General features: G+C 32.6%; 1 protein-coding gene across 3 annotated transcripts in view; it reads right to left on the bottom strand.

The window, feature by feature from the left end:
* Positions 1-16180, bottom strand: part of LOC126878907 (retinoic acid receptor RXR-alpha-B) — a 281711-nt gene that overhangs the window by 28443 nt on the left and 237088 nt on the right. For all 3 annotated transcript variants that reach the window (XM_050641800.1, XM_050641798.1, XM_050641799.1), the window contains exon 8: positions 15791-15974. In XM_050641800.1, the coding sequence (XP_050497757.1) occupies positions 15791-15974 (184 nt within the window). The remainder of the gene's footprint in view (positions 1-15790; positions 15975-16180) is intronic.

Raw genomic sequence — 16180 nt, 5'->3', positions numbered from 1 at the left:
CTGAAAATAATAAGATATGAGTTAGAAATATTTTATTCTACATCATTTTATGATTTATATTTATATTTATAAAATTATATTTAGACATGAGCATAGTACCGCAGTTAAATATGGAACAGAATATCCTATAAACAATAGCTATATTCTATAATCATTAATATACTATAATTCTATCATATCCCATAATCATTAATATTTATCAATTCATCAATACTTGTTAATCATAATGAAATATTGCATCACAGAGCTTGATTGTTAATGTGCAATGTGGAATGGGGTACAAATATTGAATCGAGTGGGTACAATATGAGTACAATTGCCTCAGTTCTGAAAATTTTTGAAGTTTTTTTCAAAAGCTCTGTCCAAAAAATTCTAAAATATTATGTAAAACTTTACCAGGTAACAAATTTTTTTATATAAATTGCTGATTTTTAACATAAAGTATACAAGTTAATAAAAAATTAGGACTAATTAGCAATATCAGAAAACAGGCAACCTATTTACAAGATTGTTTTGGAAATATCGTCAAAACCTTATGTCTACAACTCTATTTTCGCGAATTTTCATCTCTACCCTTATGGAAAACTCTTCTTATGGAAAAGTGGCCCGGTCAAATTTAACGAAAGTTCGGTCAATGATAGTTCTCAATGCGTAGATTAAAAAAGTCCAGGGGACCTAGGTCTGAAAAACTATTATTCTGAAACTCCAGCCTTCTGAAGTTATTAGATTCAGGTGTTCAGTGTACGTCAAAGCGCACTAATTCACAGGCAAGTCAACGAAAATATTTATTACTGAAAGAAAAGAGACTCATTTCCTTCATGCATATTTGACTGCTCAAAAAGCTCAAAAATTTTCCCACAGCACGTTTCAAAACCAAAGAGAAAAAAAATTAACATACAAATAGTTGAAGATGACTTACACCCGATTTTGCCATAAATGATTCAAATTGAGCATAGCATGACCTTAATTTCTTCTTACGGTGCCCGTTTCGGATATTGGCGATCAGCATGGCTATTCTAACTTTGCTTGCTGCTATTCGGAATTGTCCGATTGCAGATGTATTGAACCACTTTCTCAGGTTTTGAAGCTAAGATATTCTTCTCCCTGGTCCGCTGTTTCCAAATTCTTTGCCCTGAAGAATGAGTTGTAACTAGCCATATATCTGTTCATTCCTCATAACATGTCCACGATATTCTAATTTGCGCTCTTTGATTGTGTTAATAATTTCACATTTCTTGCCCATTCGACGTAGGACTTCAACATTTGTCACATGATCCACCCATAAAATTCTTACCTTTCGTCTGTAACATTACATCTCGAAGGCCTCGAGTTTTCTTGTTCTTAACCCGGCATTGGTCGCTAAGTTGGCTTTTACGTCAGTGGTCACGCGTGAGATTTTATCTCACATATAACTTTTAGGTGGTCTACCTCTACTTCTTCTGTCTTCTAGGTAGACTTCTACTTCTTCTGTCTTCTAGAGGTATACCACCTACACGATGGACAGACGACATCAAAAGGATTGCTGGGAATTGGTTGCAGAAAGCCCAGATCGACAAAACTGGAAGAAATTAGGGGAGGCCTATGTTCAACTTTGGATGCACAAGGCTGGATTATTATGATGATGATCCAACTTTTGCCTTTTTTTATTAAATAAAATTTTCAAAATAGATTTAAAACTTAAAAAAGTTATTATTAGCTTTACACAACGTCACTGTTGATGCGCTTGAACATTTTAATAAAAATGTAGATAAAATATCTATTTTAATATTTCAATATATGTAAATTTCAAATTTATGCTAGTACCTTTATTTTATTGTCCTGCAACAAGGCAAGTTCAAAAATTATCTTTGTACGATTCATATTGCAAATACAAAATATAATAATGCTACAATATAGAATAATGCTAAATAATATACACGGTGGTCGCGCGATGAGAGAATGTCTCACGTGAAGCGCACTGACTTAAAAATCGGGCCATACTATGTCAACTGAACCACCATTTGAGCGGATGAATCTGTTCCATTGGATTGTAGAGAGAGGATAATTAGGAGACTAGAAGGAACGTCACTTCTGAAAAGAGACTTCATCGTTGTTCAATTTCAAATTAATCCCTTAATCTGTAATCCCACATTATTCTTAACATCTTAAACTTTTATAGTTTCACCGTGCATAATTGAAACATTGGGAAAATATATATCGAGTAATATTTTAATTATTAAATTCCACTGAACCTTTTGCAACCTAAATAAATTGCCAAATCGTGGTATTTCCAATTGTACTTCCTAGTACATGTTGCAATAGTTTCCTCAATAAACTGTAGTTGTAAGCTTTCAAAAGATTTCAAAGTTCATTGCTGTTGTCATACAACTTATTGATGAACTGTATATTTTGACGAGATTATAAATTAGCCAAAGGGACTATTTTGGGTCGCAGTCTACTATAGAAAGTTACCTGAACAACATCTATAGTGTAATACTCAGTAGCTGTCAATAAAACCATATTTTTACTCCACACTCAAACATTTATTTACCATCGTCGATCGAGAAGAAGCGGACAAAGGGGCATTACAAAATAATTCGATCCTGATATTTACATCGAATTGTCCAATCGTTAAGAACGCTGATATTGTTTTTCCTATGCGTTGTTTTGAAGTGAATACTTCTTATCGTTCGGTATGGAATTTTGGCGGGTATAAAATCGTATTGGGCTTCATTCAAAAATCGTGACGCGAGAGGTTAGCTTATGGTTACCCCTTGCGGTATATGTAGGTACGTTACTTAAACTTATATAGGTACTTAAACAAATTATACAAACAAGACCAGATACAAGCAAAACACAAAGACATCTGGAGACCAACGAAATGAAGATCTTAAGAAGGATTGTTGGAAAAGGACTACAGGACAGGGTAAGTGGTGAGGAAATCAGACGCATATGTGGGGTAGACAATATGAATACCTGGGTAAAGAGCAGAAAATAAGAGTGGAATCAACACATAAGCAGAATATCTGAATCAGGGATAGTAATAATAGCCAGGGACAAGTCACCGTTAGGCAGAAGAAGTATAGGACGTCCAAGGAAAAGATCGAATGACACTTTAGGGACAGAATAAAAGGCACCATTGAAGAAAGAAAAAGGCAGTACTGCCTATTTAAAAGAAAAAGAAGAAGAAGAAGTTCTGATATACCTTTGATGAATTGAACATATTTTGCAATTTTTCTGTTTATTATAAATCCTACACTATGTTTACTCGACTCATATTCGTGTCCTCTCCAATATATCACATTATTTGACGCTAGGGTAATTCAGAAAGAAAAATCATTGGCAAAATACTCGCAATGTGAATGTGAATACAAAATTAGAAATATAAAAAAGATGGAATGCAACTGCAGACACGTGTTTCTGACTCATTAGTCGTCATCAGTACAGTATAGCCAAGTTAGATGAAGGTGCAGTTTAACTTGGGAAAAGATCACTACAGGAGCAATGTTACCATTTGTGACAACAATGTCAGAAGACCCTGCCTTTCAAGGCGACGGCCAACACAGTCACGGAGGTAAAGCTACCTGAAAAAAGAAAAGCCAAAACCTTATGAAATAAAGGATGTTAAGTAAGCGAGTACAACTATAAACATAGAAAAGAAAAATCATTGGCAAATAACTCGCAATGTGAATGTGAATACAAAATTAACAATATAAAAAGATGGAATGCAACTGCAGACACGTGTTTCTGACTCATTAGTCGTCATCAGTACAGTATAGCCAAGTTAGAAGAAGGAGCAGTTTAACTTGGAAAAAGATCACTACAGGAGCAATGTTACCATTTGTGCCAACAACGTCAGAATATCCTGCCTTTCAGGGCGACGACCAACACAGTCACGGAGGTAAAACTACCTGAGGAAAGAAAAGCCAAAACATTATGAAATAAAGGATGCTGAGTAAGCGAGTACAACTATAAATATAGAAAAGAAAAATCATTGGCAAAAACTCGCAATGTGAATACAAAATAACAATATAAAAAAGATGTTTTGGCTTTTCTTTCCTCAGGTAGTTTTAACTCCGTGACTGTGTGATCTGTGTGCGGGTAATATGACAGGGTAATATAGTGTTGCCAGGTCCGATTTGTTTTTAATCGGTACATAAGCAAAAACAAATCGGGATTTAGGGTTGTAGATCGGGACAAATAAACAACAATAGCCCAGTAAATGACCGTTTTGGAGTGTAATTTGCAGAGTCAATTCCGAATTGATTGAAAATGTGGTTTAAGGTTCTACTTAGGTACTGTCTACTTCAAAGTTAAACTAGTACCGTTGGTTGCTTTTACTGGGGGGTGACAGATATAGTTACCCCTTCTCGGGGCTAACAAAATGCGCGTTTAAAGTAAGTCCCAAAATATATCAACTGACTAACTCTAAAAAACTTTTGTTCTATATAATTTTTAAACTAAGTCAGTACTTTTCGAGTAATTTTATCGAAAAAAATATTCTTAGCAAAAATGTAGCTTTTAAAAAAGCAAAAAAAAGTTGTAGCTCATCAAAAATACGTTCTTATTCGTCTAATTCCAAATCGAATTTTTCAACTTGAAAACCAAAAAATTAAGCAATTTTCGGACAAACCCTATTATAATTTTTTAAAGTATTTAAAAAAATCTTTAATTTTGGTTTATATAAAAGTCTCCAGCATTAAAACTAAGTGAGTTACGCTCAAAATAAAGTTGGCCCCTTTTTTCATAAAAAAAAATCGTGAAAATTTCCCCCTATTTAGCACCGTAAATACAATTAATTGTTACCGCTTTACCATTTACTCTATATGGGTAGTATTGTGTATTGTTTATACGATCTGAAAGGTTTACCAGTTGGGAGTGCTTAGTTTTGAAAAAAAAAATGGTTTTATAATAAAAAAAAATTTCCTAAAGTATTGGAAAATGCCCTTTTTTCAAAGTTACTTGAAAAGTATTACGGATACTAAAAATCTCAAGGAATAAAAAGTAGGTAGTTTTTGCTTTTATAAATATGATAGATTCATTTTGTTTTTCTGTAAGACAAAAATTGGTTAATTAAAATATGGCTGTTCATATTTTGCATAGACTTGTGATTAGTGACTCGTTCAGGCCCTTTCAACCATGTTAAAAATACATAAGTAAAGTAAATTGTTTGTAAAGCGGTAACGATTAATTTAATTTGGGGTGCTAAGTAGGGGGAGATTTTCACGATTTTTTTACCAAAAAAAAAAGGAGTCAACTTGATTTTGAGCATAAATCGCTTAGATCCTAGAAACTTTTTTAAAACATAAAAATAAAGCTGTATTAAAAAATTTTTAATTGGGCTTCCCCGAAAAGTGCTTCATTTCTTGGTTATTCAGGTTGAAATATTTGATTTGGAATTTGACGAATAAGAACGTATTTTTCATGAGCTACAACTTTGCTTTTGCTAGGCCTATAGACTTTACGAGTTCACAATTTTTTTCATTTTTTCATATTATACTACATTTTTGCTAAGAATATTTTTTTCATAATTGATGGATTCGACCGTTACTTGATGGAAGTTCATTTTATCTCACAATAAAACACTGAAAAACGTTTGTTTTTCTATACTTCCACAAAATTTATTACAACTATGTTATTACGACAGCTGTTTCGGCAAAGTGCCTTTCTCAAGTGATATATTTTACAATGTGTTTGCCTTTTTAAGTCTTTAACTGAAGAGGTTGAGGAGTGGGGAGCTGTTTGTCTCGAGTTGGTCATTCAGAATTATATCTGTATTTTTCAATTTATTAATTTCCATTGATTCTAAAAGTGATAGCTTAAGGCCGTTATTTTGAATATGTAGAATTTGAAACTCTTCATTGAAAGAATGATTATGATCTAGAAGGTGAAGTGCGTATGTAGAAGTCGATTAAATACTTTTTGAGTTATTTTGAAAATCACCTGAAAACGTGATTTTTGTGTCGAAAAGAAACATTTTCAATCGTAAATAAGTCAAAAAGTATTAACTAAGTTAAAATTCTATAGAATTAAAATTGCTTAGAATTAGTCAATTTATCCATCTCCGGACTTATTTTAAACGAGCGGTTTTTCACCCCCAACTAGGGGTGACTGTCACCCCCGAGTAAAAGCAACCAACGGCACAAGCCGTCCAAATTTTCATGCAATTCGGAGTTGATCCTGAAAATTACACGGTATTGCCGTATTTCCCGTTCATTTACTGAACTACAAGGTGTTTCTATAGTCTGTATTTTTTAATCCTACATAATAATAATATTCAGACGAAATTACAAAAAAAATCATAGATTAAGTAAATTATTAATTTTTTATTAAAATTATATTTTTTTCGATTTTGCCGCTTTTAGAAGTGCCTCGTTTTTATAACATAGTTATAAAATTTACTGCAAGTCCTCCTGCAATAGGTTTTCGTGGGTGAAAATCGGGACATTTAGTGTCCCGATCAGGTACAAATCGGTACGCGTCCCCAGACCCCTGAAAATCGGGACGTCCCGCGCAAATCGGGACACCTGGTAACGCTAGGGTAATATGACCCGCATGCACGCCAATGGTGAATATAAATTCTTAATTGTATGTCAAAAAATTCGCAATAACTACCTCTTAAAACTTACCAAATTTCATTTGCATATCTCAACATTTATTATTAGATAGGTACTCCCGTTAAAGGGGGGCCCTTAAACAAAAGTGACCTTTTTAAAGTTGTTAATACATTATTCCTTTTAACCTATATCCTCAAATTGCATTTTTAAACATCTTATTTATTTGATATAATAGTAGATTATACCACGAGTCAATAATGATGGCTATTATTCCCGAGGAATATTTACGAACCGAGCCGCGTTAGCGGCGAGGGAGTAACATTCCGAGGGAATGAGAGCCATTATTGCGAGTAGTATACTCTACTTTATCTACGACAAATTAATTAATTTAAGATTTTTAATGAACAACTTTATTTGTTAAAAACATTAAAATTAGTAATAGTACAATTAATAAACTGAATTGGTTGAGAATCATCATTAACTTTAGTAGAGTTTTTAATACAAATATTTGGGATCTCGATTGCTGTAGAACAAGAAGATGGTATATTACTGTTTATCTCTTTAGCGATAGTATCTGCTGTGGTTGCCTTGTTTCTCATAGACTGATCAATGTATCCTTCAGCTACCTGTGTTGACTTCCAGCCCCCATGACGCTTTAATCCAGTTAAATTAATAACAATTTAATAACGTTTTATTATAAATGGATTTCGATGTTTCAGGTATTAAGGTAGATGCTGTTGCTGTAGCTAGTTCTACAATTTCTGGTGGTGTACAATTAAAAGATTCTTCATTTTCGTCCATCTCAACACAAACTGTCAAATATACTATTCGTTTGACAGTGACACTTTTTGAGGTTGATTATTTTGTTTCCGTGGTGAATTTTATGATTGTTGTGCCAGTCGTAGATAATAATAATTAAATTCACTAACAAATTTGAAATAAAATTTTTTTTGAAAGTTTGTTAATCCTAAAATTAACGGGTAAAATCACTAGTACAGTTTGTCAAACGTAGCTAAGAGTTTAAAAATCTCACAATCGCCATAACGCCTCATGGTGATTATAAGATTTTGCTACGTTTGACAAATCATATATGTTATGTATTAAATTGGGACAAAGATATCAGGAAGGAAACAAAGAGAAGAATATATGAAAGCATAATGAAGAGCGCTACAATCTACGGTGCAGAAGTTTGTGACATAAGTGCAAGAAATAAAAAGAAGCTACTTAGTAGAGAAATGGACTTTTTGAGGAGAAGTTGTCAGGTTTCGAGATTAGAACATGTAAGAAATGAAACAATTAGAGAACGTATGAAGGTGGAAAAAACTATAATACACGATAATGAAAAGAGACAGCTGACATGGTTCGGTCACGTTAAAAGAATGAATAGACTCGCTGGCCGAGAAAAAGAAGCTGGGTATGGAGAGGCGGCGACAGCCGTAGAAATCCTTATATATATATATATATATATATATATATATATATATATATATATATATATATATATATATATATATATATATATATATATATATATATATATAGGAGAGGTTAGCGCGAGTTAATAAATATCGGCATGGCTCGCAATAAGTATGAAAAACAAAATATGCACAAGATGGAATGCAATCATAGACACGTGTTTCTGACTTATTAGTCGTCATCAGTATGATATAGCTAAACAGGAGCAATGCAACCAATTTGTGGCTATAATGTTAGAAGACCCTCAGGATTCGAGAGCAACAACTAACAAATCCACGGAGGAAGCTACAGCTACCTGAGGCAAGGAATGCCAAACGTTTAGAACGTTTTAAACAATCAAACAAGGAGAGGTTAGCGCGAGTTAATAAATATCGGCATGGCTCGCAATAAGTATGAAAAACAAAATATGCACAAGATGGAATGCAATCATAGACACGTGTTTCTGACTTATTAGTCGTCATCAGTATGATATAGCTAAACAGGAGCAATGCAACCAATTTGTGGCTATAATGTTAGAAGACCCTCAGGATTCGAGAGCAACAACTAACAAATCCACGGAGGAAGCTACAGCTACCTGAGGCAAGGAATGCCAAACGTTTAGAACGTTTTAAACAATCAAACAAGGAGAGGTTAGCGCGAGTTAATAAATATCAGCATGGCTCGCAATAAGTATGAAAAACAAAATATGCACAAGATGGAATGCAATCATAGACACGTGTTTCTGACTTATTAGTCGTCATCAGTATGATATAGCTAAACAGGAGCAATGCAACCAATTTGTGGCTATAATGTTAGAAGACCCTCAGGATTCGAGAGCAACAACTAACAAATCCACGGAGGAAGCTACAGCTACCTGAGGCAAGGAATGCCAAACGTTTAGAACGTTTTAAACAATCAAACAAGGAGAGGTTAGCGCGAGTTAATAAATATTGGCATGGCTCGCAATAAGTATGAAAAACAAAATATGCACAAGATGGAATGCAATCATAGACACGTGTTTCTGACTTATTAGTCGTCATCAGTATGATATAGCTAAACAGGAGCAATGCAACCAATTTGTGGCTATAATGTTAGAAGACCCTCAGGATTCGAGAGCAACAACTAACAAATCCACGGAGGAAGCTACAGCTACCTGAGGCAAGGAATGCCAAACGTTTAGAACGTTTTAAACAATCAAACAAGGAGAGGTTAGCGCGAGTTAATAAATATCGGCATGGCTCGCAATAAGTATGAAAAACAAAATATGCACAAGATGGAATGCAATCATAGACACGTGCCTCAGGTAGCTGTAGCTTCCTCCGTGGATTTGTTAGTTGTTGCTCTCGAATCCTGAGGGTCTTCTAACATTATAGCCACAAATTGGTTGCATTGCTCCTGTTTAGCTATATCATACTGATGACGACTAATAAGTCAGAAACACGTGTCTATGATTGCATTCCATCTTGTGCATATTTTGTTTTTTTATATATATATATATATATATATATATATATATATATATATATATATATATAGAAGCGAACAATATCTTTCCCTGAGCCAGGTGTTGGTCGATGATGTTAGATACTACAAACCGCTAACTAATAACCCCACATCAACTTTCACTAATAAAATTAATAAATATATAACTCAACTTAAGAGATCAAATGTAATTGATATTTCCACTGCGAAATCTCTTCATTCTTATAATGGCTACTCACCTAGACTGTACTGTCTGCCTAAAATTCATAAACCTCAACTAAGTATGAGGCCCATAGTATCTTCTATTAACTCTCCTAATGGTAACTTAGCAAAATTTCTATTGAATATACTTAACAGTACTTATAATGTTGATAATGAGTTTAATGTTGGGGATTCCTTTAAATTCAGTTCCTTCATAAATAATTTCCGACTTCCTGATGGGTATGTGTTGGTTAGCTTCGATGTGGTTTCGTTATTTACTAATTTACCTATAACTGTTGTTTTATCAACCCTAAGAAATCATTGGAATGACATACAAAGACATACTAACTTAACGTGGGATATTTTCTATGAAATGCTAAAATTGGTGTTTGATACCAACTATTTAGTGTTCAATGACAAATATTACCTTCAAATATTTGGCACTCCTATGGGATCTTCTATCTCTCCAATTTTGGTCAATTTTGTTTTAGATGACTTAATAGCTGATCGGCTACGATCTTTGGAATATAACGTCCCTTTTGTCAAGAGGTATGTAGATGACCTGTTTTTGGCTTTGCCACCAGATAAGGTTCAGACCACCTTAACGCATTTTAATGCCTATGACCCACATCTCCAGTTCACTTTTGAACTGGAACAAAATAACAGCATTCCTTTTTTGGATATGCGGGTCCACCGAGGTTGTGATCAGATACTGAGTACATCATGGTATAGAAAAGATATGGCCAGTAACAGATTCCTAAACTATCACTCGTGCCATCCCATGAGGTTCAAACACAACCTACTTCAAGGTCTTAGTTTTAGAGTTCACAGGTTGACGCATGCTCTTCACAGAATGGATTCTTTGTTAATATTAAAGAACATCTTACTACAAAATTATTATCCCTTGTGGCTTGTAAACAGGTTTTTATTCAACACCTCATATCAAAGACAACCTTTATCCTTGACTCAAACTGGAGGGTCAGATGCCATGGTATTACATCCTATTAATCCACCAGGAGCAATTTCTCAGATATCTCCCACAACAACATCAACAACGTACTGTTCACTGCCATATTTTCCTCAGTTCACCTACAACATATCGAGGCTTCTCAGGTTAGTGCCTGTCAGGATTGGAATAAAGAATGTAAAATCAATTGGGAAACTTTTTTCCAACACTAAGACTCCTTTATCATTATTAGAAAAGACAAATGTCGTATATAAGATTCCCTGTGGTGCTTGTGATTTGTCATACATAGGACAAACCGGTAGGTCAGTAAAGGGTCGACTAACTTCACACCGTAGCGACATCAACTGTTCTAAACACTCGTGTGCACTTTCTACACATGTCCTCACAACTGGTCACCAAGCAGATTTTGACAATATCGAGATTCTTGCAGCTGAAAATAATTTCTATAAGCGAACCTTTTTAGAAATGTGCCAGATCCTACGAGAACCTGCTACGATGAACAAGCGTAATGACATTGACAACCTCAGTGTAATTTACCATTCATTGATTCTTCACAATAAGTGACTCACTACATAATCACCCTAACATACCCTCCCATATGTTTTCTTTTTTCAGTTTTTCAGGTGTTTGTCTGAGATGAGCAATTTTGTTTCCTTTATTATTTCTTTGCACCCACAGTCTGCACCTGTGATCCGGGGAGTGGCATTTTCTATGTGTCAGTCACTGTTTTTCAGGTATGATGGGTTTACACCCTGTTCAACTGTTGTTCACTTACTTCTATCGAGTGACTCCAGCTGTCAGGATGACACGGTACTATAGTGTCAGGAGTGAATTAGAGAAGTATTGCTCTATCTTTTTCTTTTGGCTTTCAGACATACATTCCAGATCAGATTTATGCTTGTTTATTTTTTCTATACTATTTTTCATTTCTCCAATTTAAAATAATTTTTATTGAGGGAAGGGGAAGAGGGTTTAATTTTATTTTGAAGGTTTTTCCTTTTTTCGCCTTATTTATTTTTTTCTCTCTCTCTTATTTAGTGCAACCTCACAATCTTTATTTAATAACCTCCGGACAGAAACTAAACTAACATACCACTCTGCATTGTGATTTTTGCTTGTATCACATAATAATGGCCCAACATCTAAGATATTGTTGGTTGGTCAGACATTTCCGTTTTCAAATTACGCGCCCTTGTCACTCTTTCTTAAATTGACAGTACCTTCTGTTTTGTCGACTGTCGCATCCCACTGGTTCGACTCGAGCGGGCTGTTTCTGACAAGGTGAAAGATGGCGGAAAGTGTTGCGAATTGACCAAGTACCGGTACCAATTTTTAATTTCTGTTTGTGATGTCTTAAGTTATAATATTCATATGGTGAAATTTCCTACTTATATTATTTAATAATAATTTTTTAATTATGTGACTACAATGGAATCTTAGTGACTGTGATATTTTTTACTCAAGGAACCACAAAAAAAAAAAAAAAAAAAAAAAAAAAAAAAAAAAAAAAAAAAAAAAAAGTACAGTTTATAAGAAGTTTTGTTTTTCCACCAAGTTGTTTGTATGCCATTGTTCACCTACACCTTGTTACAATTTTTTATCCACATTTATGATAAAGGTGCAATTTTTTGTTACACTTTCTGTAAACCGTTGCCTTTCAATTTTTAAATATTATGTCAGAACTAATAATCACTAAAAACTTTTCGTGCTTTTCACATGTTACCATTCTCACTTTAATGTGATTTTTAATTGGATGACCATGTTCTTCTGGATCTGTTGCCTTATACCATCTAGAATGAATACTTCACATGTAAGTTACAAAAAAATTTCTTCATACAATCTACCTTGATGACTTCTCATAGGTTGCTTATTTGCGATAAGCAGTCTATTATTAGTTAAACCAATTTCCTTCTAAAGGCAGCTGTTCTTGCAGGATGTTTTGTGAACACAAAACGAAACGTTCCTAAAATATATGGATTAGTAGAACAACGAGCTTTTCTTTCTCCTCTTCTTTGACTGACATCTTCAAGTTACACAGTGTAAAGGTTACCTTATCCTTTTCACTGTCCACTTCATTCTTATTCAGATTGACAGTCGTTTGCTCCTTATATATATATATATATATATATATATATATATATATATATATATATATATATATATATATATAAAATGAATAATTTTGGGGAATGCAGTCAATGTGTTTTGGGCTGATTAAAAGTGAAACACTTTGAACTTTTGTCGAGCTTTCGGATAATTTATTTCCTTTATCAAGACAATCTAAAAATACAAATGTTTCAATTTAGATGAAAACTAGAAAAATAAAAACTTACTGCTCGTGGTTTACAAAATAACTAACATACTTATGAAAAACATAAAAATTCCTTCTAAAAAATATAAATTGTAAACGTAAATTAATTTTGAAATATGTCAAAAAGACATTAATCAAATGTAGTTAGACTACTTTAATAACTCGATAGATTGGGAAAGAAGTTGGTTAAAAGTGTATAAAATAATGATATAAAGATGTAAGCAAATTTGAAGTTATAATTATTAGTAAAAAAAAAACTGATAGTAATGTAAAACACGTTGATTTAGAATGTTATAAATATTTTTCTTTTGATACTATTTAGTGAAATTTTAAAAATTAATAAGACCAAATTGTTTATAAAATGCATAAATTAGTAATATCAGATCTCAAAATTAAAGTCAAAGTTAGCAAAAATTACAGTCAAAGTTAGTTAGTCAAAGCCAAAATGTTATTATAAATAATGCTTAGATTATTGATATCAGATCTCTTATTAATACAATTTGATTTTTTTATCCAAACCATTTCTTTAAATTCTCTTTTACGTAAATTTACTTCTCTTTCCAAAATTGTTGCTTCTTGAAAAATGAAAACATGATCCTCATTAATAACATGCTCTGCCAATGCACAAGAAGGGATATTTCTTATTTATATATTGGCAGAGCATGTTATTAATGAGGATCATGTTTTCATTTTTCAAGAAGCAACAATTTTGGAAAGAGAAGTAAATTTACATAAAAGACAATTTAAAGAAATGGTTTGGATAAAAAAATCAAATTGTATTAATAAGAAATCTGATATCAATAATCTAAGCATTATTTATAATAACATTTTGGCTTTGACTAACTAACTTTGACTTTAATTTTGAGATCTGATATTACTAATTTATGCATTTTATAAACAATTTGGTCTTATTAATTTTTAAAATTTCACTAAATAGTATCAAAAGAAAAATATTTATAACATTCTAAATCAACGTGTTTTACATTACTATCAGTTTTTTTTTTACTAATAATTATAACTTCAAATTTGCTTACATCTTTATATCATTATTTTATACACTTTTAACTAACTTCTTTCCCAATCTATCGAGTTATTAAAGTAGTCTAACTACATTTGATTAATGTCTTTTTGACATATTTCAAAATTAATTTACGTTTACAATTTATATTTTTTAGAAGGAATTTTTATGTTTTTCATAAGTATGTTAGTTATTTTGTAAACCACGAGCAGTAAGTTTTTATTTTTCTAGTTTTCATCTAAATTTAAACATTTGTATTTTTAGATTGTCTTGATAAAGGAAATAAATTATCCGAAAGCTCGACAAAAGTTCAAAGTGTTTCACTTTTAATCAGCCCAAAACACATTGACTGCATTCCCCAAAATTATTCATTTTGTATTATTAACAGTCACTACATATTAATAATTATATATATATTGTAAAGCATACGACCGTCAATTTAAATTTCAAGTATTCAACTGGTGAATGCAGAGGTTTAATCGGTCATGAAAGTTGGCACAAAAAAAAACTAGAAGTCAGTTTTTTTTTGTGCCAACTTTCATGACCGATTAAACCTCTGCATTCACCAGTTGAATACTTGAAATATATATATATATATATATATATATATATATATATATATATATATATATATATATATATATATATATATATATATTAAATTGGGTATATTAAATTATAGGCATAATTGATATATTCTTAAATAAAATTAAATCTAATCGAATGGAATCCAATTGAATCCAACCGAATATAATCGAATCTATAGGAAATATTCACTTCTGTCGGCACTCCGCAAGTGCTACGCTCCATAGCACACTACTTGCTTCCACTTTGATTTCCTTAACTTCGTTTACCGGTGACAGTATCAGTTATGTTTCTAATTTATACGTTTTTAAGATATCTCGAGATAGAGAAAAAGGTATCGACATGCGGTTTTCGCTATTCTGTTGCTAATTTGGTCTAATTTTGTAATACAGGATTAAAAATGCATACTTGCATTTAATATTTTCCAAAGAAAACATTTCTGAAAAAAATAAAATAGCGCCTCCTAGCTGGCATATTACTTACTACGCTGTTTCAAAATTATAACTCTTACATTGATGAAAAAGAGCAGTTTTTAACGAGACCAAGTTTTCAAAAATCGATTTAGCAGAACCGGACTTACAGCCATTTTTTCATAACAAGGTTCCCACTCACCCTCACCTCTTATTTGCAAAGGCAGACTTAAACTTGTGAAATCAAATATGCGCAGAATTTTATGAAGAATACGATGACCGGATTTCCAGTGCCCTTTCATTAGGCAAATTTTGTAAAATTTTGATTTTTAAATTTTTGATATTCAGTTACGCCCTCTAGCGGTGGACTTACAATTATGAAAATAATTTCCAGGCTTTTCCCGAGGCAACTTTTGTTATCCAATTTTTTTCTTAAAGTTGTACCACAGTATATAGAGGTTCCACCTCTATATACTGTGGAATACTATATACTGTGGAACCTCTATATACTGTGGTTGTACCTACTAGAAACGGTTCCTGAGATATGGCCGAGAGCCATTCTTATTGGGACACCCGGTACATAGATGGACTATAGGTAATCGGATAGGTTTATTATATGTCAAAGGAATTTATATCAGACTAACGAACACTTTACCAAAAATATGAGTAGCTCTTGTAGAGACCGAAACGTCAAAATAAACGTATTTTCAACTGAAATTGTGGTTAATTCCCTTTAAAGATAATAAATGCTAAAACGTTAAAATGCCACAAAAAATAGCTTCCGAACTACATTATTAAAAATATGTTAAACGAAGTTATAATTACCTAAAGAAGAATAGATGTTCAAGACATTTAAGTCCGATCGACCTTAGCGCTGGCAAACGAAGTAAAAGTTTGGCGAATCTGCCTGGCTCGTTAGGATGCGTGGTACGGGTATAGTCCTCTAATACACCATAAATCTTTTCTCTGAGAATTTCTACCTCTTGGATGGACTTTAAACCTCGAACATCTAAAAACATGAATTTTTTTTTAAATGTGCAGTTAAAAAGTAGTAATATATTAAACAAATTATTAAACAAATAACAATTATTACATTAAAGAGATATGGAACAAAATCATTTATATTTATTTATTTGAGGTTGTTATAAACCCTTAATTAATTTGTTTCTGATACTAGAGATGGCTCTACTGCGGCATGCTGCTGTGGTAACATTT

Source organism: Diabrotica virgifera, chromosome 1 (genome assembly GCF_917563875.1).
Source record: "Diabrotica virgifera virgifera chromosome 1, PGI_DIABVI_V3a".
Classification (NCBI taxonomy): Eukaryota; Metazoa; Arthropoda; class Insecta; order Coleoptera; family Chrysomelidae; genus Diabrotica; species Diabrotica virgifera.
The sequence above is the reverse complement of the archived record's forward strand: the minus strand, read 5'-3'. Positions and strand labels throughout refer to the sequence as shown.